At 35.3% G+C, this 27,471-nt stretch overlaps 6 protein-coding genes and 1 long non-coding RNA gene across 10 annotated transcripts; 3 read left to right on the forward strand and 4 right to left on the reverse strand.

Annotated features, from left to right (window-relative positions):
- Positions 1 to 261: 261 nt before the first annotated feature.
- LOC126367131 (protein stunted-like) lies at positions 262 to 1,457 on the forward strand. 2 transcript variants are annotated; one of them, XM_050010547.1, is made up of 4 exons: positions 262 to 419; positions 501 to 631; positions 805 to 847; positions 1,342 to 1,457. In XM_050010547.1, the coding sequence occupies exons 1-3, from the start codon at positions 391 to 393 to the stop codon at positions 816 to 818; spliced, it is 174 nt and encodes a 57-aa protein (XP_049866504.1). In that variant the 5' UTR covers positions 262 to 390; the 3' UTR covers positions 819 to 847; positions 1,342 to 1,457. The 2 variants fall into 2 exon arrangements, with proteins under 2 accessions (XP_049866504.1, XP_049866503.1); XM_050010546.1 differs by lacking the exon at positions 805 to 847.
- LOC126367049 (tRNA N6-adenosine threonylcarbamoyltransferase, mitochondrial-like) lies at positions 1,302 to 2,958 on the reverse strand. Its single transcript, XM_050010437.1, has one exon. The coding sequence runs from the start codon at positions 2,819 to 2,821 to the stop codon at positions 1,433 to 1,435; it is 1,389 nt and encodes a 462-aa protein (XP_049866394.1). The 5' UTR covers positions 2,822 to 2,958; the 3' UTR covers positions 1,302 to 1,432.
- A 1,684-nt stretch (positions 2,959 to 4,642) lies between these two features.
- LOC126367146 (uncharacterized) lies at positions 4,643 to 5,989 on the reverse strand. Its single transcript, XR_007566446.1, has 3 exons — positions 5,890 to 5,989; positions 5,099 to 5,200; positions 4,643 to 4,849 (listed from the first exon to the last, which is right to left on the reverse strand). It is a non-coding gene; the product is annotated as an uncharacterized LOC126367146 (long non-coding RNA).
- Positions 5,990 to 8,100: 2,111 nt separating this feature from the next.
- LOC126367067 (1-acyl-sn-glycerol-3-phosphate acyltransferase gamma-like) lies at positions 8,101 to 22,171 on the forward strand. Of its 2 annotated transcripts, XM_050010463.1 has the most exons (9): positions 8,101 to 8,383; positions 8,494 to 8,676; positions 8,998 to 9,210; positions 9,453 to 9,625; positions 10,298 to 10,459; positions 11,707 to 11,907; positions 12,296 to 12,433; positions 19,490 to 19,709; positions 20,164 to 22,171. In XM_050010463.1, the coding sequence occupies exons 3-9, from the start codon at positions 9,030 to 9,032 to the stop codon at positions 20,241 to 20,243; spliced, it is 1,155 nt and encodes a 384-aa protein (XP_049866420.1). In that variant the 5' UTR covers positions 8,101 to 8,383; positions 8,494 to 8,676; positions 8,998 to 9,029; the 3' UTR covers positions 20,244 to 22,171. The 2 variants fall into 2 exon arrangements, with proteins under 2 accessions (XP_049866420.1, XP_049866419.1); XM_050010462.1 differs by lacking the exon at positions 8,494 to 8,676 and having other exon boundaries at positions 8,102 to 8,383.
- Positions 22,172 to 22,706: 535 nt separating this feature from the next.
- LOC126367110 (gonadal protein gdl) lies at positions 22,707 to 24,352 on the reverse strand. Of its 2 annotated transcripts, none has more exons than XM_050010518.1 (4): positions 23,992 to 24,352; positions 23,740 to 23,900; positions 23,532 to 23,674; positions 22,707 to 23,230 (listed from the first exon to the last, which is right to left on the reverse strand). In XM_050010518.1, the coding sequence occupies exons 1-4, from the start codon at positions 24,087 to 24,089 to the stop codon at positions 23,096 to 23,098; spliced, it is 537 nt and encodes a 178-aa protein (XP_049866475.1). In that variant the 5' UTR covers positions 24,090 to 24,352; the 3' UTR covers positions 22,707 to 23,095. The 2 variants fall into 2 exon arrangements, with proteins under 2 accessions (XP_049866475.1, XP_049866477.1); XM_050010520.1 differs by having other exon boundaries at positions 23,532 to 23,662; positions 23,992 to 24,341.
- Positions 24,353 to 24,432: 80 nt separating this feature from the next.
- On the forward strand, positions 24,433 to 25,934 carry LOC126367082 (osteopetrosis-associated transmembrane protein 1). Its single transcript, XM_050010483.1, has 5 exons — positions 24,433 to 24,722; positions 24,803 to 25,104; positions 25,183 to 25,418; positions 25,526 to 25,697; positions 25,770 to 25,934. Exons 1-5 carry the CDS (start codon positions 24,637 to 24,639, stop codon positions 25,820 to 25,822), a joined length of 849 nt encoding a protein of 282 aa, XP_049866440.1. The 5' UTR covers positions 24,433 to 24,636; the 3' UTR covers positions 25,823 to 25,934.
- Positions 25,879 to 27,288, reverse strand: LOC126367084 (chromatin modification-related protein MEAF6). Its single transcript, XM_050010486.1, has 4 exons — positions 26,990 to 27,288; positions 26,690 to 26,893; positions 26,574 to 26,610; positions 25,879 to 26,495 (listed from the first exon to the last, which is right to left on the reverse strand). The coding sequence occupies exons 1-4, from the start codon at positions 27,125 to 27,127 to the stop codon at positions 26,059 to 26,061; spliced, it is 816 nt and encodes a 271-aa protein (XP_049866443.1). The 5' UTR covers positions 27,128 to 27,288; the 3' UTR covers positions 25,879 to 26,058.
- Positions 27,289 to 27,471: the final 183 nt, after the last annotated feature.

Consider the following 27,471-nt stretch of genomic DNA (forward strand, 5'->3'; position numbering starts at 1 on the left):
TGCAATATTTGGTTAGTCTTTCTCATCATTCAGCCAATTTTGTGAAGATGTCTTCTCACTTCTTGTATATACATAAAATTACCCATATTCCTATTAGGGCACTTTTACTTCGCTCGTCCCTTTGCGTTAACATCTTTAACGGTAAGGAATTACATTGTCCACCGGTGTTCGTAGATCCACCACCCACTTCTTAAATAATAGAATGGATTGATCAAGCTGTTTTCCTGGTAACTGAAACGGAACGTTTTACCTGTCATCAATCAATCGAAAAAAACGTTGTGTCAAATATTGTCAATCGCTTCAAGCGGTGTTACATCACTTCGACGATCGTATTTCTCCAATTTTCTCCGATTTCGGATCACATTTTCGTCCTAAATCCAAGAATTCAAAATGAGCGCCTGGAGACAAGCTGGTCTGAAGTATGTATTAATTGCAATATTACATCAGTCACTTCTAAAATTTTATCATCCAATAGTTTGTGAGGTTATTTGTCTTTGCAGTTACATAAACTACTCCACCATCGCCGCTAAGACTTTACGACGGGCTCTGAAGCCAGAGCTGCGTGCTGACGCTATGAAGCGTGATGAATCCCACGTTCGCATCACACCTTGGGCTAATGGAAAACCAGCCCGTAAGTATACCTACCTATTTCAGTGCAAAAATGTCTTGATTTAATTTTTAGGTCAACTACAATAAATTTGCTAGTTACCAGGCTAAAAATATCAAAACCAACTTTACCTTTGTATCTAGTGTCATTCATTATATCTACCCGAATGTCAACATGAAAATTGCATTGATTTTCAGATGAAAAGGATTAAAAGATGACTGCATTCATCTCTTATGTTAGGTAAAAAACAGTGAAACCATAGATGCTGAAATGCTAATTCTGTATATGATTTCATTTTTATTACAAAGAAATGAAACCGTATCAGAATCCTGTGTGACAATGTGATACTTTATAACTCTTGATGCCCAACAAAAACCCAACAAAAACCTTAACAAAAATTTGCAATGTGTTTTGTCCTAGTAACTAATCTGTCATGTTTAGTATAATAACATCTAACATTAGGAATACTGCAGATGTCGTTCGTCTCTTCACATCAAATTAGTAATGAAATACTTTCTAATATCTGTGAATAGACCCAAGCAAAGTTGGGGTAAATTAAAAAAATAAAAAAACTTACATGAATTGCAATACTACAAAAGGAAAGATGTGTAAGAGCTAATGCCATCATAACTTTGTTATAGCAGGATGTGTGTGTGTTTTGACTGTGCCTTGGATGATATACAATAAAAATTGATTTACATTATAAATAAACTAAAACATCTGTATATTTTCAGCTACACAACAGCCTGGAGCCAAGTAAACAGAAAGAACCATTTGTGAACATGCATGATCAACAATAAAAATATTTAAATTGTTAGCTTTAACTTAATAAAATAATGTTGTAAAGTTACATACATATTTTTCTTTTAAATTAATCTTAAGGGTCAAGGAACTAATTAAAGCACAAAAGTAAGATACTATATATTTTTTTAATCTAGTAACTTTGGTTTGTATATTTGCTGACTTAACTTCTTCTATAATGTTTTTCCCTAAAGGAGCCTCTGGGTCAATATCCTTCAAGTCGATATTAGAAAAAACACCCTGTTGAATCCTTAGTTTTTCTATACCATTCCATGCGATCATTATTCCATTATCAGTACATACTCTAGGTGGTGGTCGGTATACATTGTACCCCCTTTTCTCTCCTAAATACTGAAGGGAATTAAATATAAAGTTATTGCAAGCAACTCCTCCAGAAACCACAATATTTTTACAATTGTCAGTAATAATTTTATTCTTTTCACAAAACAGAATTGCTCTGTCTAGTCTATGTACCACATGCTCAGCTATTGCCAACTGAAAAGCAGCACACAAATCATTCACTTCTGGTATAATCCCATCACCTATTATTCCATGTTCTGCTTCTTTACTTATTAATTTACGAACCAGAGAATCCTTTAGGCCACTAAAACTGAAATCGCAGTCTCTAGACCTCACTAATGGCAATGGAAATTCAAACATTCCAGGGTTTTTAGCATATGTTGCTGCCAATTCAATTGCTTGGCCTCCAGAAACTTGCGAGTATTCAGGTATATTACGTAACTTCATTCTTCTGGCTACTTTATCCATAACTTCACCTGGAGCATTATCTAAACTTTTTCCAAGCAAAAGGAAGTCATTAACATCTTTAACAACTGAAACAAGGCAGTGTCCACCAGATATTAATAAAGCTAGAAAAGGAAATGGGATTTCGTGATACATTCTTGCTACCAGAGCATGTGCTTCCATGTGATGTACAGGTATCAAAGGTTTTTGATGTGTTCTTGACAGAAACTTGGCATACATAACACCTACTTGTAGACTGATTAAAAGGCCAGGTCTTGTAGTCACTGCTATTGCATCAACATCATTCATTGTAAAGTTAGCTTTCTTGAGTGCTCCAGTAACAGCTGCTTCTATGTTCTCTCGGTGTAAATCATGAGCGACTGTTGGATTTACTCCACCATACCTCACATGTATGGCACTTTGACTGTACAATGTTTCTCCTAACAAATTACCAGCACCATCTACTACAGCACAACCAGTATCATCACAAGAAGTTTCAATTCCTAGAATTTTGGAGCTTTTTGAATAGGCTGGAATTCCATATGACCTTACCAAACACTTAATTATTTTTATTTGTGATAATAAACTATAACGACATGGAGACAACATTGCGATAGTTAAAACAATAACAAACAAATAGTTTAGTTTGTTCTGGTTTCTTCTCAACATCAGGTGAAGGCACAGACCAGACGCAGACCAACTAGAGAAGAGATGCTACCTACGCATCAGAAGGAAATGTTCCATAGTAAAAATTAAAAATATCTGTGGAAACTGCTCTTATAGAACATGACAGCTCTTTCTTTTAATTAAATTATTTGCCATGGAAGTTAGTAGGGGCATTTCGGCGGGAAACGGGAACGGGACAGTTGCTTTCTTCATTGAGTAATCTAAATAATTAATACGAAGTGGTGTTTTGTGGTTAATGATCGCATTAAGTTAGTCGGAAGACATTCGCGAGTGTTATTATATTGGAGTATTCAATAAACAAAGTGTATCTGCCTATTTTCGCTTCGTGCCGGGAAGCCGCTTCATAACTCAAAAGTTTATGCGGACTTTTGAGTTAATTCGTTTGGGGTTCGGAGTAGGAGTCTACTCCGAGGGTGGGGGCTTAGGTTTCATCATCATCACCTTTCATCATTTCATTAATCATCAAGAAAAAAATACGTCAGACATGGCTGTATGGGCATAGTTCCCTTTGCCTTACCCTTCGGGGAAAACCAAAACAAAAAAAAAGGAAGTTAGTAGCTTTGGGTGGTAGCAATTTTAGCCTTTTTAAGCCTAAATCGCCCCCCATTTTCACCCTTGTGATAAGATCTAATTATTTTCATTTGGAATGGGAATTTGAAATGAAATAGGTAGTACATAACATAACCAGCCTATATACGTCCCACTGCTGGGCACAGGCCTCCCCGCAATCAACCGGAGGGGGTATTTTATTTTTTAATGGATTGTTTTCTGGATCTCGTGTACTCAGAGTAATTTTTTTTTTTTTTTAATAAGATGGGTTTGCTCTTGACTTCGTTCTTCTACAAGAAGAAGAGATCGACGTTGGAACGAGCTTACCCAGAAAATGCCTATTCACCCGTGATTTAAAGGACCCCAGGTTATAAGAGTCGGGAAACACCGACGCCGGCAGCCCATTCCATTCCTTGGCTGTGCGCATTATGAAGGATGAAGCGAAGCGCTTGGTGCGGATTAGTGGTATGTCAACCAAGTAAGGATGGTAACCCGCCGTACGTCTGGATGTCCTCAGATGGAATGGACTTGGTGGAATGAGCCGATGGAGCTCCTGTGCACACTCCCCGAAGTACAATCTGTAAAAAACCGACAGACAGGCGACTTTACGGCGGTGGTCTAGGCTATGCAGTTTGGCTTCCACCAGCTTCCTGTCGCCGATCAACCTCTTAGCACGTCGCTCAACAGAATCCAACGCAGCAAGTTGGTACTTAGCTGAGCCATCCCAAAGGTGAGAACAGTACTCCATGCAAGAACGGACTTGTGCTTTATATAAGGTCAAAAGTTGTCCAGGTGAGAAGTACCGCTTAACCCTATTTAGGATGCCCAGTTTTTTGGCTGCAGTCTGAGCTTTGGATTCAATGGTGGTTCCAAAGTTGAGGCGAGACGTCAGCTTCATTCCAAGAAGCTCAAGACGGTCGGTGATCGGTACAGATGCACCTCGGAAAGTAGGAGTCCTGTTGAACGGACTCTTCTTAGCGGTGAACAGACACGCCTGTGTTTTAGAAGAGTTGAACGTTACCAGATTTTTGTCTCCCCATTGGGACACATGCTTCAGAATCTCATCCGCTCGTTCCACCAAATCCTCTCGAAGAGATCGAACTACTTCCGCGGTAGCTGCAGCACCAGACACATACCTCTCTAAGACAGTACTGTCATCAGCGTACCCAACAATGCCTGACATAAGCAAGTCATTGATGTGCAACAGGAAGAGAGTCGCAGAGAGGACAGATCCCTGAGGAACCCCGGCATCAATAGCGATAAGGTCAGAAGAGCCGCCGTCAATGACTACTCTTATCGATCGCTCACTCAGGAAGTCTGATATCCAGGTGCTGAAGCCAGCGGGAATGCCGTATGCTGGAAGCTTACTAATTCTTGCACAAATTGATGTCAGAGATTTTTTCGTGACAATCACACGCCTTCTTCGTCTAGGGCGTCGAGGGGTGGAGTCAATGGGTGCATCTGAAATAAGAATAAGAAACAAAATGAATTAAATTAATAACCTCACAACAGCTCTAAATCGACAGACACAAATAAACATCCTACTACGCCACACCCATACCTAGTCCATTCCGTCGCGGGCAATCTTTTTTGGGTTCTATCTGTAGATAAATATATTAAAAGTAAAACAATATCGAAATAATTATCCGTAACTGGATATTTGTGTATATCACACATATTAATCATTGATTCAAGATGTGTAAAACTTACCACTTTCGACTCTTGTACGTTTCTCTGGAACTTCAACTTTGGTGTAGGAATGGTCTTCATTCAGTCTCCTCTTGCAAAAATTGTGCTCATGGGAGACATTTTCTGAAAAGTAATAAATGTTTCAGTGAGTTGCATTTTCAGACTTCTGCCACTGTTCTTTTCACTACCAACTGTCCCAAACAGACCAACTTATCTGAGCAGAACAACAAACAGAGCATCGATTGATAGCCACTTAATAATAAATAATGTGAAATATTATTTTAAATAACTGCCTTGGGGCATATCAGTAGTGGTCTCATCAGCACTAAATAATGTTAGATAGGCGTTGACGTGGAGGCAAGATTTCACGCGTGGCGATGAGAAAAACCTTTTCTGCTTTCGTAAGTTCAGGACACTTCGCAATCTTTCAGAACTAATGCGCACTCTACCCATTTTTGGAGTTCTATCTCAGATTTTGGAAATCTATAAAAAAAATACGTCCTTTCGTCTACTATCACAACCCACAACACTACACTTATAGTACATGATGAAAGTTAGATACCCCCAAGTACAAGTACAAGTTAGAACGCCGACCTATGTGCTAAAGAAGCTGTCCGCTTGGGTACTGAGATCTACAACAAGACTTTCTCCAGAGATATCCGGGCTCTCGCTAAATCACATCTATTCAAATCTTGGGATGAGCTTTGGCAAACATCTAAGCAAGCAAAAGGTAAACTTTACGGACTTATCCAGCCTTCTATACCTATAAGACCTTGGTTTTTTAAATTTAGAAACTTTGATAAGTGGGTTACCTCTGTGATTATCCGTCTCCGTCTGGGTCACGTGTGCTCCCCTGTTTTTCTGGCTAAGTTACGGATCCGAGATCATTCCGTATGCGAATGTGGTGTTGAGGATGGCACTGTTAATCATCTATTTTTCTCCTGTCCTAATTTAGTTATCTCTATGTATGATGTTCTCCCACCTTGTATTCCCCGACCTGTGAATGTCAACTTTCTCTTAACTTTAGTTTCTACCCCCTTCATTAATATCCTTTGTACGTTTATTAAACGGAATAATCTAAAATTGTAAAAATTGTATGCTAATATATGTGCAAGTCCATGTGTAATATAAGTATAAGTATGTATATATAATTTGGTCCAAAACTAAAAAAAAATAATAATAATTTGTGAACGAAAAATGGTGGCGGGCTTATACTACGTGTGTTTCTAACCTATATGTCTGTGAAGTTAATTAACAATCGTGTTGTCTTTATTTTTAGGGAACTTCTGGACTACATCATTGGACTTCCCACCGAACAGTCTTCAGTATAATTTAAATTAACCTACCGACTATTTTTTTTATGATTTTTTTTTCTTCGGTACCTTGACGTTGGCAGAATCATCGTTTCTAAACGATGCAGCCATAAACTTTAAAAAGTGAAGTGAAGGAGGGGCGGGGAGGAACTGTCATCTTCGATATGAGCGCGAGAATGATATGTATGAAGATAACCGCCCATGGGTGAAGGTGAACCTCACTCACCTTGATCAAACATGATCCATCCATTCATTGGTCTTTGATTCTTTGATTCATTCAGTGAAAAGTGAAGTGAATGAAGTGAACAAGAGAATCTGTACCACAGACTAATAAGAAGATACTACGTATCAGACTTTTATATCGGAGGACCGACTTCCATAGATATTTTTTAGGGATATAGACGGGGAAGAATTGACTTTGGCATTTAATAGTTTTTGGTTAAACTGAGCCTTTGAGCAAAGGCAATAAGTTAATTCAGACAATTTGACCCGGCTTGTCCATTTTATAAGGGAAGATAACTTTTCGTAACTGTAAAGTGTTTCATTTTACGTATTTGGATTAATGAAAACAAATTCTTTTATTTTCAACATGTACTTTTAAATTTTATAAATGCTTTTTCTTGTATATTGAATATTGTCAATAATTATGCTAAATTTATCTAATCCCCGTCTTATTCTTGAAAGTCTAACGTCTGATATGTATTATTTTCTTATTAGTCTGTGAACTGTATGGAATCTGTGAATGAATTTATTTATTTTGAATCATCATCAGCCGTACGATGCCGACGCCATTTTGAATAATTTGAATCAAATAAAATAATATTTTATAATCTTTCCAACCAATTTCCAATCCTCAGCCCTCGATCTCTATCACTCGTGTGATCAAGGACTGAAATGCGTTTAGATCAATATTGGCCCCGATTCCTGCAAACACCGCCTAATTTTATTTTAAGTTATATCCGTCATTTTCATATCCGTCGAAAAGGAAAGGGACGGATGATTCACAGCTCTTAATTTTAGGAAGAATGAGTAAATGAATGTGTCGGGTTTTTGACTGATGTAAAATTTTTAGACGGTTGGTTTAGATTTGTGCTTAAAATTGACGTGTGTTCCATAAATTTTATGCTTGTCAATTACCCGTCCCTTTCCTTTTCGGCGGATAAGAAAATGACAGATATAACTTAAAATAAAATTAGATGGTATTTGCAGGAATTAGCACCATTGAGTGTGTATTGGCGGCCTTAGCTTCTTATATACCGACTGTGTGTGTACATTGAAGGCATTTTGGCGGGAAACGGGAACGGGACAGTTGCTTTCTTCATTGAATAATCTAAATAATTAATACGAAGTGGTGTTTTGTGGTTAATGATCGCATTAAGTTAGTCGGAAGACATCGCGACAGTGTTATTATATCGGAGTATTCAATGAACAAAGTGTGTCTGCCTATTTTCGCTTCGTGCCAAGAAGCCGCTTCATAACTCGAAAGTTTATGCGGACTTTTGAGGTAATTCGTTTGGGGTTCGGAGTAGGAGTCTACTCCGAGGGTTGGGGCTTAGGTTTCATCATCATCACCTTTCATCATGTCATTAATCATCAAGAAAAAAAATACGTAAGACATGGCTGTATGGGCATAGTTCCCTTTGCCTGACCCTCCGGGGAAAACCAAAACAAAAAAAAACTGACTGTGTACATTGAACAGTGATTGATCAAGCGATTGATCGATATAAAAAAATAATAATTTTGATCAGTAACATAAAACTCATAAATTATTATAACTATTTCCAACTTTTAATAGGTATCATTAACGGTATCAAGAGAACGTCACTCACTGCAAACGCTTTTGGTAACAAATTGTAACTTTTTTTAATTTGTATACTGCCGTCACGTTTGACGGGCGGACGGATTGGAGAACGAGACGAGACGAACCGCCACCCACAGATCTCGTTTTGTGCGGACACATCACATTCGTTCTTCTTCTAATGAAAAGAATAAGGTACGGTGTTTTTTAGTTTGATAAATTAAACAAAATACCTAAAATGTGATACGTGAATTTTGATTTGTTTATCATATTTAACGATTGCATGTGCTTTTGGGTGTTTTCAGGCAGAATTTGTAAATTGCAATGCAAATTCCAGTGTCTATTTATATTACGTTTTTCCATAAACTTATGTAAATGATTATATTCAGAGAGTCCATTTAAATTTACGGGATTAATGTGTTATCTGAAGATAATATTTCTGCTGTAATCTTTGCCTGTAACTTTTCTTGTCGGATAACTTATTCCGCGTGAGTATGAACCGTAACCTTCCGGCAGTGGTAACCTAAGTACATAGCTTCGCACTTATTTCATCTCATTGGTACCTGATAAGCGACAACAAGCAATTAGGTGTTTACTGTTCAATACAATACATCGAATCTTGGTGTTTCGTATTACTACTGGGCCTATGTTGTGCAAGTTACATTAGTAACTACAAACTTCTAGACAATAAATGGCGATAAAATTGCTGTTGTGAATTTAGTCTCTTTAAATAAATTCATCTATTTAAAGTGAAAATCAATTAATATATTGAACTTCTAGATAGCCACACTAATTATAGAATTTTTCAGGTTTAATGACTGCTAGCACAAGCTGACACAAAATGATTTCCTTAAGTATTTTGAAGCAATCGACTATCATACACTTATGTTTCGCTATATCCTACTTCACATCTGGTTTGATTTTAAGTTTGATACAAGGCATTTTATACTTTGGACTGAAGCCATTCGATAAAACATTGTACAGGAAGATTAACTACTATCTTTCATATTCCTTTTACTGTCGTAAGTAATTAATTTCACTTCTGTATTTATCTTACAGCAAATTGCTATGAATGAGACTGGAGTAAATGTTATAAAGAGATATATACCAAACTGTAATTTGATATGATACAACCATACAACAATATCTAATTAAATAACTGCAATTTTTGTTTACAATTCCTTACCATTGGACACAAAGCTTCCCTCAATCTAATAAGAGATTTATATGACTCATCCTTTGCTAAACCTGGTTTTTATTTCAGAATTAGTATTCATGTCAGAATGGTGGTCAGGTACGAAATTGTGTATCTATGTTAAAAAGGATGAATATGAGAAATTCTATGGCAAAGAGCATGGCTATCTACTCATGAACCATAGCTACGAGATAGACTGGCTCATGGGCTGGCACTTTTGTGACGGCATCCAAGTTCTTGGGGTAAGTTCACTTTTCATATTCATTTCAATGTCATCTTTACAAACTTTGTTAAAATGTATTTCAAATTCTATAATATGATGCTGAAATAGACACCCATTAAAAAAATAAAATAAAAAAATATGCCTGGTGTAATTTATTTTATTAACAAATAGTTCAACATTATGTAATGTGCCAATAGAAATATGTTTGTAAATTTATTTCATTAATAGGTATTCTTTGTCATATTAATGAATTATGTTTTATTAAAATACTTGTAATTTCTTATGGGCAAGTGTGTATTTTTATTGGAAAACACTACCTAAAGTTGTAAATCATCTAACATTGCTTCTAAATGAATGTGGCCAAAAGGGAATATTGCATATTCTTTATTTCAACATCTTAATTATGAAACTTGTTGGCCTAATTAAACATTAAATGATAATAACTCCACAACAATATTTATTAATAATAGATTGCTTTTAAAACACAATTAACTTCAATAATACTTTTTTATGTTTTATTTTACACTATAGAGTTCATTGTACAGTATTTATAGATAAGATAAATAAAAATAATTGCCACAGGCACATAGGTATGTAATTTTATAATTAAGGACTATATGCCTACAGATTCTGTAGTATAGAATAACTATAAGTGAGTTTGTGTAAGTTTAAGTACATTGTTTTGTTTCAGAACTGCAAAGCGTACGCAAAGAAATCAATTCAGTACCTGCCGCCTATAGGATGGATGTGGAAATTTTCTGAGTTTGTATTTTTAGAGAGGTCTTTCGAAAAGGATAAGGAAATAATTAAGAAGCAGATATCAGAAATATGTGACTATCCGGATCCTGTCTGGGTGAGTCGATGACACACAACTGGACTTTGTAATCCACTTGATGTATCTATTGTTATGACTACTTACTTATTAAGTAAATAATAGGTTACTATTTATTTACTAATACGATCATAATGCAACACTAGTTTTTGGCAGTGGTCTGATTGGACATAATAAATAAATAAAATAAATAAAAAGAGTTTATTTCGGACATGTTCCATAGTGGAACACAGACAGTTCATAGTGGTGGTGGTTATATTTTATGAATGCTTCTAATCATTAATAATCAAACATAATGCTGTTTGAGCTCATATTATCACTGTTACAAAATACGATAATATATAAAACATGAAAGAATATAAACTATTATATTATTAATATAATATAACACACATCCTAGTGTTAAGCCGTGCCATAAATAATTTGATTAAAAGACGTCCATTTGATAACTGGTTACTAAATGGAACTTCAGTTCTTTGATAAAATTATGAATGATGCTTTGTACAAAAACTATTGTAACTAAGTTTCTTATGGAATTACTTCATTTTTCCATAATAGTTCACTGTTATGCCTGTGTTCAATGCATACATATTTGGAATTCTGTACCCCACAAATTAGGTTTCCTAGGTCAAAGAAAAATTATGAAATTGCGATTACTAAATAAAGACAGATGTAAAGGTGACAAGACACATTTTCTTTTTTTATTTAAATTATTTATGAATTTTAATAAAGAAAAAATGTAATAACAAGTGTTACATTTTGTCATGTTTTGCGATGATGTCCCAGGTTGCTTTTTCATACAAATTCCTTTAGTAAAAAGTAACTGATTTGACTAGTTGGAAACTACCCTATTCATGGGCGTGGGTTCAGTTGACCAAAGAATAGCTAAACTTAATTGTCAGTGGATGCCACTTTCCTCGTAGAAAGGACGGTCGATGGGACCGGTGCTCGGGTGGCGACTGCGCACCTGAAAGCGCTGTACGTAGGCACCCCACAAGGTGGAGTGATGACCTGTAGGTCGCGGGAAACTGTTGGATGCGGCCAGCAGAAGATTCGTCATTGTGGCGAGCCTTGGAAAGGCCTATGTTCAGCAGTGGACGATTTCCAGCTAATGGTGATGTTTCAGTTGTCGCGGTATGTCCTCTAAATTCGTCTATGTTCGTCATTTTCCATTTACAGAACAGACACGGTTACTTTAGTTGATCATATTAGTGTACATGTAATAATAATGAATGATAATGTTACGATAAAAATATATATCTTTCCAGCTACTACTAACGCCAGAAGGAACGCGTTTTACCCCAAAGAAACATGAAGCTTCCTTGAAGTTTGCTAAGGAAAAGAATCTTCCGTTATTAAAACACCACCTTACTCCTAGGACTAGAGGGTTCACCACCAGTTTACAGTACTTTAGAGACAAAATTCCCGCTATATACAATATACAGTTGGCATTTGAAAAGGATGCTAAGGTAAGTGTCATTTTATTACTAGACTAGATGTGCTTATTTCATTCGACGTGGACAGATTGCTCTCGTGTCACCATGCCATAGACTAAAGTCATGCCATAGACCATAGACAGTCGGAAAGTCCTCAAGCCAATTTGTATCGGGCATCGATTTCACCCCCTCTGGGTCATACTTAGGTCTTAAATGGCCGTAAGCCAGTGAGGAGTAAGGGAGATAGCGCGCAGACTGTCTCGCTCGCACATACGCGTTAGGCGGCACAAAGTAAGAATGAGATTTTAGTATGGAGTGTCCGGCTGTTGCATTTTGGTTTCTTTTTGCTCTGCTCGCCCTATTATGTATGATATGAACCTTGATGACAATGTAAGATATAAACCCCAGCGCATGTTTTCAGACTCCGCCTACTCTGACCAGCCTTCTGTTTGGTAAACCGGTGCATGCGCATCTCTACATCGAACGGATTCCTGTCAGCACGGTGCCTAAAGACGAAGCCGAAGCGTCGAAGTGGCTGCATGACATCTTCGTGGTTAAGGTAAGAAAAGTACAAAGTTGCATCGAATAATGGAACCCTTTTCCCGCTACGCATTTTTATACAAATATTTGGCATGCATCTAAGAAGGTACTGCTAGGCAAAGGCCTCTTCCCTCGTTCTTCACTCGTCTCTAACCTAAAACTTGCTTTAACTCGCAAATGAGCAGGTGCCATAACTTCGCTCATCTTGCTAACTGACGTATCTGCAATTTTTTTGCTAAAGTGATTTGTATCTTAATAACAATTTAATGTGCATATCAGTTTCGCCAAAATTTGCAGATACGTCATTTAGCAATAACGACGACAATAAACTCAAATAAAATTATAAAAATAACATAATATATAACACGTTTCCCGATAAAAAAAAAATAGGACGGGATAGTGTGCCTATTACTTTCGAATATATCAAGCAACATTGAAAGGGTTAAAACATAAGCCAAGAGGCGCAGTAATCGACTTTACTACGTCCGGGAAGATAAGAAGATGGACCATTCAACTTTATTATTTGTCCCTGACCGTGACCGTGTGATGAAGTTCATTTATCTTTATTTTGTATTTCTGAATACTTTACCTACGTACATGATAAGTAGGTAAGAGCTCACCAAAGGTCCAGAGCTTTCGAAAAAGGAATAGACATGATCACGTTCTGTGTCTCTGCACTCAAAGCGAGATAGCATTATGGAAAGACACCAAGAGTGAAAGAGAGACTTAATTTTTTGTCCTCTATCACCTCACGGATATGACTTTTGGCGATTAGGTGTCAGAAGACGTTGTATGTTATTGTTATTATTTGTAAATATTCCACAAAATTATAATACATTTTTTACTACCGGCTGTGTAATGTGCAGCTTCTTGGGAGCGACTAAAAACCTGAACGCGTTTAGGTCTTTGTCTTCCCGGCCATATCGTAAAATACGATAGGGATTGTTTCCTTTTTAACATGATGGACAATTGTTATGGGCGATGGGCTGGTTGCTTCTCACGAGGCCTATGTCAATTCGTCGTTCCGTTTTGCCGTGAAAGACGGACAAACAAACAGACAGACACACATACACTTTCCTATTTATAATATTGTTACAAAACATAGTAGATACAGTATAGTCTGTGGCTTTAGTTAATATCTTACATTGATGATAACGAAATACCTACTTCACGCCTTGTTGATATGAGGGGTTAATGATCTAGTATTAATACATTATAAATACATAGGCTAGTTACATAGGATAGTTGAGATGATAATCACTAATGTACTAAGCCAGTGGTTCCCAAAGTTGTCTGAGCTGCGATACAATACAAGTTTACAAATTCGGGACCCATACGGGGGAAATGTAACCGTTACCAATGTACCTAAATAAAGAACTTTACTTAATGGCCCTTGGTTCGTTCGGTTGGTGCGACGGTCCACGGGCAGGGCCCACTCAATATTCGCGTTGTAACGCGTTGTAACTCTCTTGTATCCCACCAGTGGGTCGCTACCCATAGTTTGGGAAACCCTGTACTTTCTCGATATCCCACACGAGCTGACTTTCGGGGTCATAAATATTGGTTCAGTCAGTTTATGACAAAGTAATCATTGTGTCATTTATATAATGACACGTGTTTAGTTTTGCATGTCTGATGATTACAATTACACTACATTGGCTAGTAGTAGGAGGCATTAGTTGGTATTTTTATTACTTTTTAAATGTTTAGTTGTTTCGTTGATAGCGCACTTTGACTTTCTGTTATATTATTACGTTATTAATAATAGGTATCCGTCAGGGCAAAGGCCTTACTTCTATCGTAGACTTTCTTTGTTAGCAGAAAGTCTTCGATAGAAGTAAGGTCGAGATGAATGTGCTTCGGAAGACACTTTAGGCCGTTGGTCTCGGGTACCTATTTTTTATTTAAGTTTTATAGTAGTTACATGATCCATGTAACGGGGCTTTGGCAGCTCCATCGTGATCCTGACACCAGGGTTGATGGGATTGGTCATCAACCTCACGCATGTTGTCTTATCTTGGCAAACAAAAATAGAGCTGAACCGTAGTACTATTATTTATTCTGTGGCCGAACCGACGACATAGTTTTTACCTACGTAGTATTATTATTCCTTATTCTATGCCTACGTAAGTACTAGGTACCACAATGGCCTGTAGTGATAATAGATTTATCGTCTTTAATAGACACAACAGACATGTAATCAATTAATTTGCTTTAACGACATGTCATGATAATGATTCCCTGAGACTATTTGATCCCAGTCCATGTATGTGAACGAGAATTAATAAATTATTTCATACATAACATAAATAGCCTATATACGTCCCACTGCTGGGCACAGGCCTCCTCTCAATCAACCGGAGTGGGTATGGAGCATACTCCACCACGCTGCTCCACTGCGGGTTGGTGGAGGTGTTTTTACGGCTAATAGCCGGGACCAACGGCTTAACGTGCCCTCCGAAGCACAGAATCAACTTACAATCAGGTGATTCAAGCCTGAAAAGTCCTTACCAAACAAAGGACAGTCTCACAAAGTGATTTCGACAATGTCCCTATCGGGAATCGAACCCGGACCTCCAGATCGTGAGCCTAACGCTCTTACCACTAGACCACGGAGGCTGTTAGGTTAGGTATGGTTATGTTAAATTATTTCAATGAACACAAATATATTTATACGTTCTGTTATGTAAATGTACCTACCTACACTTTTTATATCAACGGTAATTGTTTCGTCCGTTAGTTTAGTTATCATAAATTATATATTAAATCTTCAGCTTTAATACCTAGTCGCTAATCTATGTACCCATCTACCTATCTGTAACTATTTTTCTGTTATTGAATTTTAATAGTAAATCCGTAAACTCGAGATTCAATATTGTGGAATACTCGTGCAAGATTCTAATAAAGAATTAAAATATGACTTAAGAGTAAGTCACTTTTATGACGCACAAATATTGAACAACCTCGCGATACACGACTGTGATAGGTTGTTTGTTATAGATACTGAAGTCGCGTTATTAACTACCTTATAATATCACAATCTTTTTGTCTCAGCTTTAAATTTAAGTCATCGAAAACTTGTACGTTAAAGTCAATACTTTAAATAGAAAAAGATAAACGAAACACCTGTTGTTTGTTGAACTTATACTATTTTTTTTACATTTGTTTATTTTATGGTAATAGGCGCGACTCATATCCACCGTAACAGAAGATTACAAGTTCCCTTATCAACCTTATACATACATATCTCTTATCTCAGGTTTCACTTGTAGTATCAGACAATATCATCAGACTGTTATATTTTTATTATAAATACTACTACTACGTACAACTCTTTTATCTCATTTTATTATTGTAATATAAAACATACGAATTTAGTAGGTTTGTTAAATATTTCTAGAGATAAATACGAACATGGGGTGTTTTCAATAAAAATAGGTATACTACTTATTTGAATTATTTTCTGTGTGTGGTCATTAATAAAAATAATAAAATAACTTTGACCACAGATTACTAAATAGTTACTACGTAACATTGTCTACGGCTATTCTTTGCTAGATAAGATTCTGATATAACCTATCTACACTAATTTGAAAAATAAAGATAAGGTGCGTCTGGGATGAAATGTACATTTATTTTAAGAAAACATTTTCTTTAAATAAATGTACATACACTTATACTATAGGTACCTAAATAGTCGTATCTGCGGGCACGGTAGTGTGTTCTCCTAATGTGTAGAGTTTGGGAACTTAGGATTTGTATAGTTAGGGCGTAAAGACTTAGAAGCTTGGCTCTACATCAGACATTGCGATTGATATGATTTCGTCTTGGCATCATTTTACATGAAAATATTTTGTTGGGGTAATACTTTACACGTTTACATTTTCAATTATTATAAGGTCATCAGTGTGTATATGTTACCTTGTTTCTACATTACACAATTTCCATCCGAATGCGTTTTAGTTGCATCCGCATTTCGTCATAAGTTAGCATGCTCAAATATTATTAACTCTACCAAAATACAGGAACTAAGTAGGTATGTAACTACAGTTTTAGAGGTCGACAGGTATCGGCCCACTGGGGTCGATGGATTCTTTCAAATATAATCTTCTCAACTCTCTCTTACATGGGTACTTGCCTTGATGTCTTTTTGATACCGGGTGAAAACCCTGAGCTTGCTTAGTAACTATTATCTTATCTGTGCCTTGCCGTTGCCTATTTGTCCGGCCAAGTAGTTAATGTCATCTGTGATCCGGATAGTATAGGTATTCTAATAAATAACAAAGTTATATTTGTTTGGTTTTTGAACTTCCAATTTCCGGAATAAAAATCAAATTAGAGGTTAGGTATTGTAAGTTCATTAAAAAGCCATAAAAATATATTAATCGCTTATAACGATTGTTGATTGGTAAAATTAACTGATATCTGACAATGCCGTAAGCGTGGCCAATTACTGGTCAGCAAAAATTTAATATCGATCGCCATCGACTCACAAAGAAGATGAACTGATATCTAGAAGTTTTGGAGAAATTCAGAACAGTAGACGTGTCGGCTGCTGTTTATGTGCAGACATAAACTCACGTCCGCAATCCCTTACGTGGTGGACAGAGTCAAATAATTAAGTCGAAAAACAACTTGCAGTTGATTAGACCATCGCTCTGACCATTATGATATTATTAACAGAAAGCTCGGTGAGGTGTGGGTACTTAGGTCATCTTGCGGTGGATGTACCTCTGACTATCCCAATTGGGATATAGTCGTGAGCTTATTGGATATGAAAAGTAACTTAGCAGAATGTTACGTGCTGCTTCACATTCTGAATGTGTATACTATACACATTTTTTTAACTTTTTAACTATACACATTTGTTTAACATGTTGCTATACACTATACACTGTATACTGTTAAACACGAAGAAATCACTCCATGTGTAGCATGATGGTCTGGGTGGGCCATTTATTTATTGATTTCTTCACAACACGATAGACAAAGGAAAATACAAAGAAAACAGACTGTACAGGTAAGCTTATCTCTGACGAAGAGATCCCTTCCAGCTGATCTACTACGTAACGAGGGAGATATGCAATGTATCTATAATATACAGGTGTTAGTGGCATCGTAACGAAAACTTTGAGGGATGATTCAGACCATGATTCTGAGTAGTTATCAAGCGGAATATTCCTTAGCAAAATTCGTGTTTTTTTTTAATTCCACTTAACTCGGAATCATGGTCTGAATCATCCCTCAAAGTTTTCGTTACGATGCCACTAACACCCTGTATAGATATTGATATACATACGGGTAATAAATTCTTACTTTTGAACACATTAGCATATAGTTAATTTGTCTTTCAAGTTCGTCTTCAAGCCACTTGAGGCTGCTAATCTGTGTTTCGTAATCGCGTTTTTGTGAGTATTGTTCGTACATATAATAACATTTTGTGTCTGTTTAATTTTGTGCTCTGGACATATAGCACTGCGTAATAACTGGTTTTTACTGTTGCTTCGCCCGCTATTAACCGGTCAAACTAGCGGGTACGAAGTCCAAGGTAAAATTACAATGCACAAGTACTTATTGATCATAAAGATTTAATTTGATCGAAATCTATAGGTATTTTTCACGATTAACAAACCTTTGATACCAGCAGATTGACACATATTTTCAAGTGATTCTAATAGAAGTTTAAAATTATCGTAGTTCTAGGCTCCCCAATAAAGGAAGAATACGGTCGAAACTGCTCTATGCATTTTTGGAAATGATTTCTTATAAATATAATAACTCTATTATATGTTTACCTAGCACGTTGGTCTAATAGAAACCTCGGGGAGGAGTTAAGTAACAACTTAGCTCATCTTGCGACGCATGTCCTACTACTACCCCAATTGGGATATAGTCGTTATTGTTACTCCTATATCCGAGTAGTGAGTACAGTCATAGGCAACATCATGTACCCACTTTAGAACCTTGTCGTCTTGTATTTTATTTGACATTTAATGAGACTTACGGTTTCATTTGCAAAAAAGTTAATGTGAAATGGTTTCAAAGTGTTATACACATTAGTACTCGTGACCGTACCTAGGTACTCTATTTCATAGTGGTACTGTGTATTACGTGCAGTGCCCCTATCCAATAAACTTTATTGGTGTGGTATCAGTTGTTAGAATGAAATGCTTGCCCTATTTTGTAGGTCTCATACTTGGGGCTGTGCAGTTGAAGTTTTTGACCGGCTAGCCATTGATCTACCTAAGTGTGTAAATGACCCAGTACCTGTCAAATGAACACAAAGGCATTTGCACGTTAACGTAAAATACACGTCTACGTAATAAATGCATTATTCATGTCTATTGTTCTGCTAACAGTTATCATAGTGTGCCAACCAGTCACCACTCATTACGGCACTTATTTAATAATATGAACTGATCATGTCTCTGATATAATACCACTTGATACCTACATATTAAAGTAATTATCATCGAAGGCCTTTTGTGTCTAACTTTGTTTCTGATATGTATGATAATGATAGTGACGGACGATTTTAAAAACGCACGTGACAAGAAAGATTATACGCACGTGTTCGAAAGCCGATGTGCATACTAATTAATGTATCTTCTTGGGTGGTTTAAATGTGCACTACAAAAATGGATACGAACGATTATAAACCCTAGTACCCACTGGCACAGACTAGTGTCTGTGCTGGATTGGGTTGGAAACTAATACAAAATATATAATTCGTTCAGCGGCTTATCTTCGCGGGAATGACGTAATAATCGACAAAGGGATTCTGTCCTTCCTTTATAATGGGGCAGTACAGGCTATGGGCTGGTCACCTACCACCAAAGTCACCTATCACAGAATCTTAAGATTTCTCTCTCTCTCTCTGACCTGCCCACTCCTTATATAACATAACAAACAAGCTCACGACTATATCTCAAGCTGTAGTCAGAGGTACATACATCGCAAGATGAACTAAGTACCCACTCACTCAGCTTGCTGTTAGACCAACGTGATAGGTGGTGAGCCGTAACGCCGTACTGTACCACCAGAAATTTATAAAGAAAATGTTTCTATTTTCCAGGATAAAATGCAAGACTCGTTCCTGAACACGGGTGACTTTTTCTCTCAGTCGGGAGTGGAGAGAGTGGAGCCGTTCTACGTGCCGCCCAGAATCTACTCGCTGCTGAACACTCTGGGGTGGGCAGTGGTCACTCTGACGCCCATGCTGCACTACCTGCTCGGTCTACTACTCAGTGGAAAGCTGCTCTACTTCTCGTTTGGCTGCGTCATTTTAGCTGCCTGTGAGTATTGTTTTCGTTATAATTATCCATCTTAGTACTTTGTATCAAGAGTGGCTATAGTATGTCGCTAAACTCTTAGGGCTTTTTCGCACTACTCTGATTTTTATCCGGTCCGAGTTCGTGAAATGACGAATCCGAATTGTCTGGTATTTTATAGTAGCTTGCGCCCTACATTCATCACAGATATCTCATAGTAATTTTCTACTGTTCATCATTCTCGGATCAGATAAGGATTTAGTGCGATGACGCCCTTACTATAATACAATCTTACTGAAAACCCCAGCAAATGAAACATGTAAAGAAAATTAAAAATTAAAATGTCGTCTCACAGGAGGGAGCATTAACGACATGATAACAAGATTAGTCGCGCGGTAACCCAACTGACTTGCATCTTTTTACCTAAATGTACTCATCATTGTAAAAATTGTAATGCATATTTTATTTATCGTTTCAGTCTACTTCCTCCTGCAGAAGTCCATCGGAATGTCAAAGATCAGTCAAGGCTCTTCATATGGGACTGAGAACAAAAAATAATATTTGTATTTGTTACAGTATTTATGTGTAATGTATGTATAGCTTCTAACACAACAAAATAAGTTCTTTGTACGAATCATGTTTATGTTATGTTAATCAGTGTTATTTGGAAGACAGGTACTTGAAAGGGACATATATTTTTCATAGTGTTTTGATAAATATAGAAGTAATTATTCCTTTGGTTTGTGTAAAGTGTTGTGGGCGTTCAAAGCGTGATAAATTAAAGCCAGACCAGAAAAAATATAATGTGGTCGCTACAATTGTGTCATTGGATTGTTTTGACATGTGGCCGTCTATCGGAGTTTTGGTCTGCCTTTGAAAAATATGAAACGAAATAGGATATTATTATTGTTCTGCAAATGGTTTTGACAAAATTACTGTTACCAAGTAAGCAAATTATACAAGATCTAATTTGTGATAGATTGATATACCGTTTTGTGTAGTTAATTTATTGTTCTCTAGTGTAAGAGAGGTTTTTTTATTATTGTAAATTGTAGTAATCTGCGTGAAGATATTATACTTGAAGACCAGGAAATATAATATTTATTTATTTCTTTGCAAAATTGTGTTCTGCTAAAGGATAATATATCACACTCATCTGTATATATTCTTTATGGGTACTTATTTGTACCAAAATGTTAAAATATACAGAATAAAATGTGGTTATTTGGTCCTTAAGACTTTGTATGAACACGTTTTATTTGTTATTTATTAATTTACAAAATTATAAATATATTCTATTTGATTTGTAAAAATCCACACAGATGTAAAGCAAACTTTCAAAAGTGTAATGTTATCTAAAAAAGTTAACTAGCACAAATTCAAAACAGAATTGCCAATATCACTCCATCGCTCAATCTTTCTGTAGCACAAACATATTTTAACTGTATTATTTAGGTATTTGTTGAAGATTGATTGAAATTCAACTGCACTATCCATACTCAATACTAATTTTCTTTGCATTTAAAATATATATTCTCTCGTAATAAATGAGAAATGAAGATGCAAAGCATTTACTTTAAAGGTGGTGGGTATGAGCTAATGTAACTAGCCTGCTGAATAGATTCGAGAAATACTCAGATATCAACGAAGATGTGATTTCGAAATATTATAGAGAAGGCACAAAACTTATTTTTATTTTGTGTGCAATGATTCATATTTTTTAAGACTAATGCTAAATTTTAAGAATATTTTATGTAACGAAGCAAGTTTTGAAATTATTTTATAAGGTGACTAAAATCAGGACAATTTCCCCAACATAGAGAAAAATAAGAAATTTTCTTTTTACTTTAAAATGTGCCAATGCAATCGTCCACCATTTTTGTAAAACTTATTCCATAACAAGTCTAAGGCTCTATACATTATAGTCTAAAAGCATAATTCAGAAAGCGCTCATGTATTTTTGCTTGTTTAATTAAATTAGTAGAAACAGAGCTAAAATTGTCGGAAGAAAATTATTTGTAAAGCGTCCTGTAGATACGTACATTTGTTGAAACTCATTTTATAGCTCTTTCCGGACTGTACAGACAGTGACTTGTGAATAAATCATTGTATGTACACCAAGTCTTTTATCTTACAGTATTTTTAAACAATATAATCTATACACTGCAAGTACAACTACATTTGTTTTCTAAATTCTTTACAAATATAGTTTTGATATGTCCATTGTACTTTGATTGACGATGTGAAACAAGTTAATTGTTTGAAATACCTATGTATAGGTACGCTGTTGCCACAATTTATTGATTAGGACTCGATTGTTGTTCTGGAATAGATATTTTAACTTTGTATGTCTTTTAAATATAAATAATTTGTAACTTGTAATATTTCTGTAGGAAATTGGTAATGTTGTAAAACATTATGTTACAGACTCCGAAATGCCCTTGGCATGAATGTAAACACCAACAATAAACTATGTTCTCCAAAAAGTGTTTTATTGTGAATTTACTTTGTATAAAATAAAAATATCCCTCGCACTTTATGAGTGAACTCAAAAAGTCTCTTCCTAACAATTTTTGTGATGTGAGAATATTACAGTAAGAGTTATTTTTTATGAAAGCTTGAATTTCACGTGTCCCTTATATTGCCCTGCCAACCACTGCCAACAAAAAATACTTATAACTTTTGAACGGCAGATCGACAAATTCTGGTACTTGGCGACAAATTATCGTCATTTTTTCTGTGTAGTCAGAATCCCGATCCGTGATGGTGGCAGTGCCAGGATAAGGGACTCTAGTTCCACTGTGATGTCGCTAATTCAAACCCGCACGGGATGATTTTGTTTGATTGGTTACAAGAACCTACAGTAGTTTTGGGCGGATGAGATGTTCGTTATGTATAAAAAATGATGATTCAAAATGTAACTTACCTACTGAATAAAGATTATTTCAATTGACAGTCACTTCTCTAAAAGATTGGACACTATGAGTGAGATGATTAGGAAGGGAAAATAAAATATTAAACTATGTACCAATAATTATTCTTTATTGAAAAAATACTTGAGCATTTATAAAACTATTTTGCTATTATTATTAAAAATTAATAATTACAATAATATTAATTCATTATTTGTTATAATGTGCTAAGTCACAGCATACTAAATAGAGTAAGAACTAACAATAATATAAAGGCACTTAGTTTATTCTGGGTCTGTCTTCTCGGTTTCTATATCTATACATAGTAAATCTTAATTGCTAGACTAATTCAAAATGTCTGAAATATTTTTGTTTACAACTTAGGGCTTACATATTGAAGTGATTGCTTCACAATGTGTGAATGGAAGGCATGTTATAACATTTTAAATAATTAAATTATAATCATAAATGATAATGATGATTGTGAAATATTAAATGTCATGGAATATCCATTCTACTTAGTCTCAGAATGAAATCAAGGAGGTACATCTGTACTTTAACTTCTATTGGTTTGTTAGTTACAAAGAAACCTGGCACACCAGCTTTCTCTAGGGTGACTTGTTGATCACTGACCTGTAAAATACAAGCTGTATTAAAATAAATACTAAAACACCATATATCTCTTCTTTTGTGTGGGTCAGAAGGTGGATTACCAATCTCATCAACCAGTGATAAATACTCAATATTATTTATAAATTAAATATAAGTACTTCTTGTGTTTTGTGTTGTTCCAAATCATTTAACATAAATCCATATTTTGTCAGCCCAATGTGCTGCCACATAAAAGTATAATAAAAAGTAAGTAACAACTTGATTCATTTAATTTTGGACATAGGTAAATAATGGAATTTTTAATTTTGTCTATTTAAAAAACCTTTTGATCCAACTGGATAACTAGTTTCATATCAGTCTGTTTGAGTTCCTCCCTGTGCCGCTGCAACAAGATAGCTTTCTGTAATTCTTGCTTCTCTGGCTCTGTAGTGTTGATCATGTTTTGAATTTCCACTGCAAATAAAACTTACACAATTAAAATATTATTACATTCATTTCATAATTGAAATGTATGAGATCATAAAACTTACAAGTGTGTTTATTGATTACTTGAAGTCTCTGTTGAAATAAATGTTTCTCTGTGACATGCTGAATTTCCATTAGACCTTTAACTATTTCAAACACTGTATCATGTAGCAGACAATTTGCTAGCCCCGAGAGCAGTTCTATAGGTACACGCATTTGATACTTTCTGTAAAAAAGAATAGTTTCTCCTATAATAGTTACAAAATATTAGGAAATCCATATAACCTATATTTGACATAATCTTATTTGTTACTTACGGTGGAAGTTCTCTAGCCATTTCTTGCAATTGTTCAAGTAAAAAATACAACTTTCTCTGTAAAACTTCGGGGGTGGGCTCTTCTTGATATCCATTCATTTTTATTTATTAAAATTCATAAGATAGGTAGCTTTTAACATTATAAACAACCTTTCAGTCAGCTGTTTTTGGCATTTGTTTGACATTTTAGTTGGGGGTACCCTCAGAGGGGTACCTACAACATACTTCAAGGTTCTTTTCTAGTTCTTCTTCTGGTAATTTATTTCATTTTACAGGCAATTCGTGTAAGTAAAAGATAACGATATATTTATTTTTTGTACTCATATACGCGATATCACATTTTAATATTATGGAATAGCTTGTCTTATCCATTTCCAAACGTATGCAACTGACAGCTGTTGTCAGTTATGTATGCCTTTCATTCATTCAATTTCATTCGTTGAATTCGTTCTGTAAAGCAGGTGTTTTTAAGGTGTTTACTAAAAATTAAATTTGCGTTAAATTCTTCCTTAATTATTTATCTTTCTTTACTCGAATGCTGAAGAAATTATTGTGGAACAAAGATTTTAGAAACTTAGGCCTAAAATAATTTTGATGTCGTTTTTATAGTTACTTGTATTGTTTAAATATTTGAAGTCTTATCATTATGAAATACTACATCTTGTTGTTACTTTGTTTCGGGTTCACCGTTTTAAAAGCTGACACTTCGTTAGCAGATGTATACTTTGGTCTGTAAGTATTCATTTATCAAGATTACTTACCTGTATTATTTGATCTCTACATTGTTTATACTTTTGACCTACCTTTTTCAGTACATACAATGGAGAGGGCTATCTTTATCCATTTCCTGAGCAATGCACCAGACTTTTGGATGAGTTTGCCGATTATGCTTCAAATTTTACCAAGTGTTCAATAAAGCATGCAAGACCAATAAGACTTTGTGAAAGATGTATTGATCAATATGTGGAGTTTGATGCAAAGTATCAAGAATTGTTGACCACTGTTGTAAATGGAACTTCCTGTAGAACAATATTTATTTCTCATGATAGACTTGATGCTGTTTTGGACTATCATGACAACATATTGAGTGTTTGGAATAAGGGAAATTGTAAAAGTATGTTTGTTTATTATCACTCTATTTTGTTATGTTTTTTTGTAATAAAACTAATCAATAACTTTCTATTTATTTCAGCATGTTTTGATTGGTCCAGCACTACACCTCAGTTATTAAATAGTACAAATCGCTTCAATAAAATGTTTAATGACACATTGGGATGTATCTCTGACAATTTGAACCAATATGGCAATAATTCAGAAGAAGTCTGCCAAAAATGCATGCAGACTTATATACAGTTGGATGAATATTACAAATCTTTGAGTGTTGATGCTATTGGAGTTGATAGTATATGTATGGATATTGTTGATTCTGTAAGTAATTGATACATATTATGTTATTTGAAATAGAAATGTGTAATGTACTGTGAACTTTGACTCACCTACTTATCTTTTATTTACTTTATTAATACTTGTTTCAGATGAACACTACAAGATCCATTTGGAGCAAAAGTTTAAATTGCTGTCAATTGAGGAAAACACCAGAATTAATATTTTTATGCTGCACTGGGATCATATCTTTGCTTCCTATATTGTTCTACTTGGGTGTGAGGTTTTGTGGCCCCATTAGAGATTTGCCTAAAGTTTTAAGGCGTAAGTACATTTTTTATCATGCTATGAACAATTGTTATTTCAGTTATAAATAAATATGATTTTATATTTCAGAATCAAGATTCAAGCAATCTATTTTACAATCAGTAGATGGCCGAATTAACTAGGATATTGAAGAAAATATAGAGGATTTATAATCTAAATAATAAGGAAAGAAGTTAACTCTTTTTTACAACTTTATTTTACTATTGACCAAAGAAATAAAATGCATATTTTAACCATTGTGATTTTACTGTTATATAAACGTGTTAATAAACAAAGATTTAGGCACATTTCAGGTGTATCAATATTGCATTTCTCTCATTTATTGAGTAAAGGAGTTCTCGACATAAATTATTGTTCCTTATCTATGTCTTGCTTTTTTATTGTTACTCTTCTTCACACTACCACCCCCACCACCACTGTTTACCAGTTTGTGTTTGAGTGAGTTTGGTGTTGAATCTCCTTTGCTTAGCAAACTATTCATAGTGGTTTCTTTCTCTTTTGGAGTGCTAGGTCTGCTGTCTAAGCCTACTCCTGCTAATATTTTACTATCACTGCCAAATGCTTTCTGCAGCATTCCAGATGATGTTGCTATTTTTTGTGTTACACTTTGTTTAGTTTGATGGCTCAAACTTTTCTCAATACCATTTGTGTGTTGTTTCCCAGCTGGTTTAGATGCAATACTTTCAGTGGAACCGTGTATCGTAGTATGGTTCATATTCCCTAATAGACCACTGCTAATCTGAGTGTCAGATGAATCCTCATTAGTTTGAGATTCAGTTTCACTATTTCTTTCATCTGTAAAAACAATGAATGGTTTTATCATATTGTGTTTCATATGTATTTCAAACAAATGTTAAACATAGTATCACTTACTTTTGGCTTCGGCAGGATCAACTAAACCACTTACAGCCTGGAATTAATGAAGTATCAAAAAATTAGTCATATGTTTTTGTTATCTGTTACTAATCTATTTTTTTTATGAAACTTACAGCCATAGATGTAATCGAAGATTTCGAAAACAATCTTTCTGCTTCCTTAAATTTCCTGTTACGTTTGTCTGCTTTTGAGTTTGTACTCTTGTTGGTGGTTAAGTAGCGATCCCATCCTCTTATAATATTACCATAGAGTTGAGTATCCTCTAAGTACGAGCCTTCAAATGCATAAATTTGTCGCTCTAAATTAGCTAGGGTTTCCTGAAACAAGCAGAAAAAATATTGACAAGAAGAACACATAGTAAATATATTATTTTGGATATGTGTATGTATAGGTATATCCTTAAATATACTTACAGCAACTTCGGCTTTCCTTTTTACCAAATCTGCTAGCTCTGCTCTTGTGTCTGCTACAGAAGTTTGTTTGGACGCCATATTGTTTTTAGATTGAACGCTTAGGCCTTCGCTAGCGGGACTTTGCGGTGATACAACCATGTCGATGGTTAAATATTTCACTGTCTAAGATTCCATACTTTCGTTTTCCACATGTAAGAGGAACACAATAGAACAAAATAATAAAAGCGTTGTACAAAATTGGGATCAATATTTTTCTAGAGTGCGTCACTCCGTTTCAACTTCTTGTCTGTCTGACACTGACTGACACTAGCAATGAATTGAATGAACTGACTGAACGAACAAAGAACGAAATTCCTGACAGTTGAATATACAGTTCTGAAATTGGTACCAAAAACAAGACGATACTTTTTCTGGCTTGACTCGGCTGGCGAATGGCCTATAAACTAAGACCAAGTATACAAGGTCTTTGCCTATAAACCTAC

The sequence above is a fragment of the Pectinophora gossypiella genome, chromosome 5, assembly GCF_024362695.1.
Source record: "Pectinophora gossypiella chromosome 5, ilPecGoss1.1, whole genome shotgun sequence".
Classification (NCBI taxonomy): domain Eukaryota; kingdom Metazoa; phylum Arthropoda; class Insecta; order Lepidoptera; family Gelechiidae; genus Pectinophora; species Pectinophora gossypiella.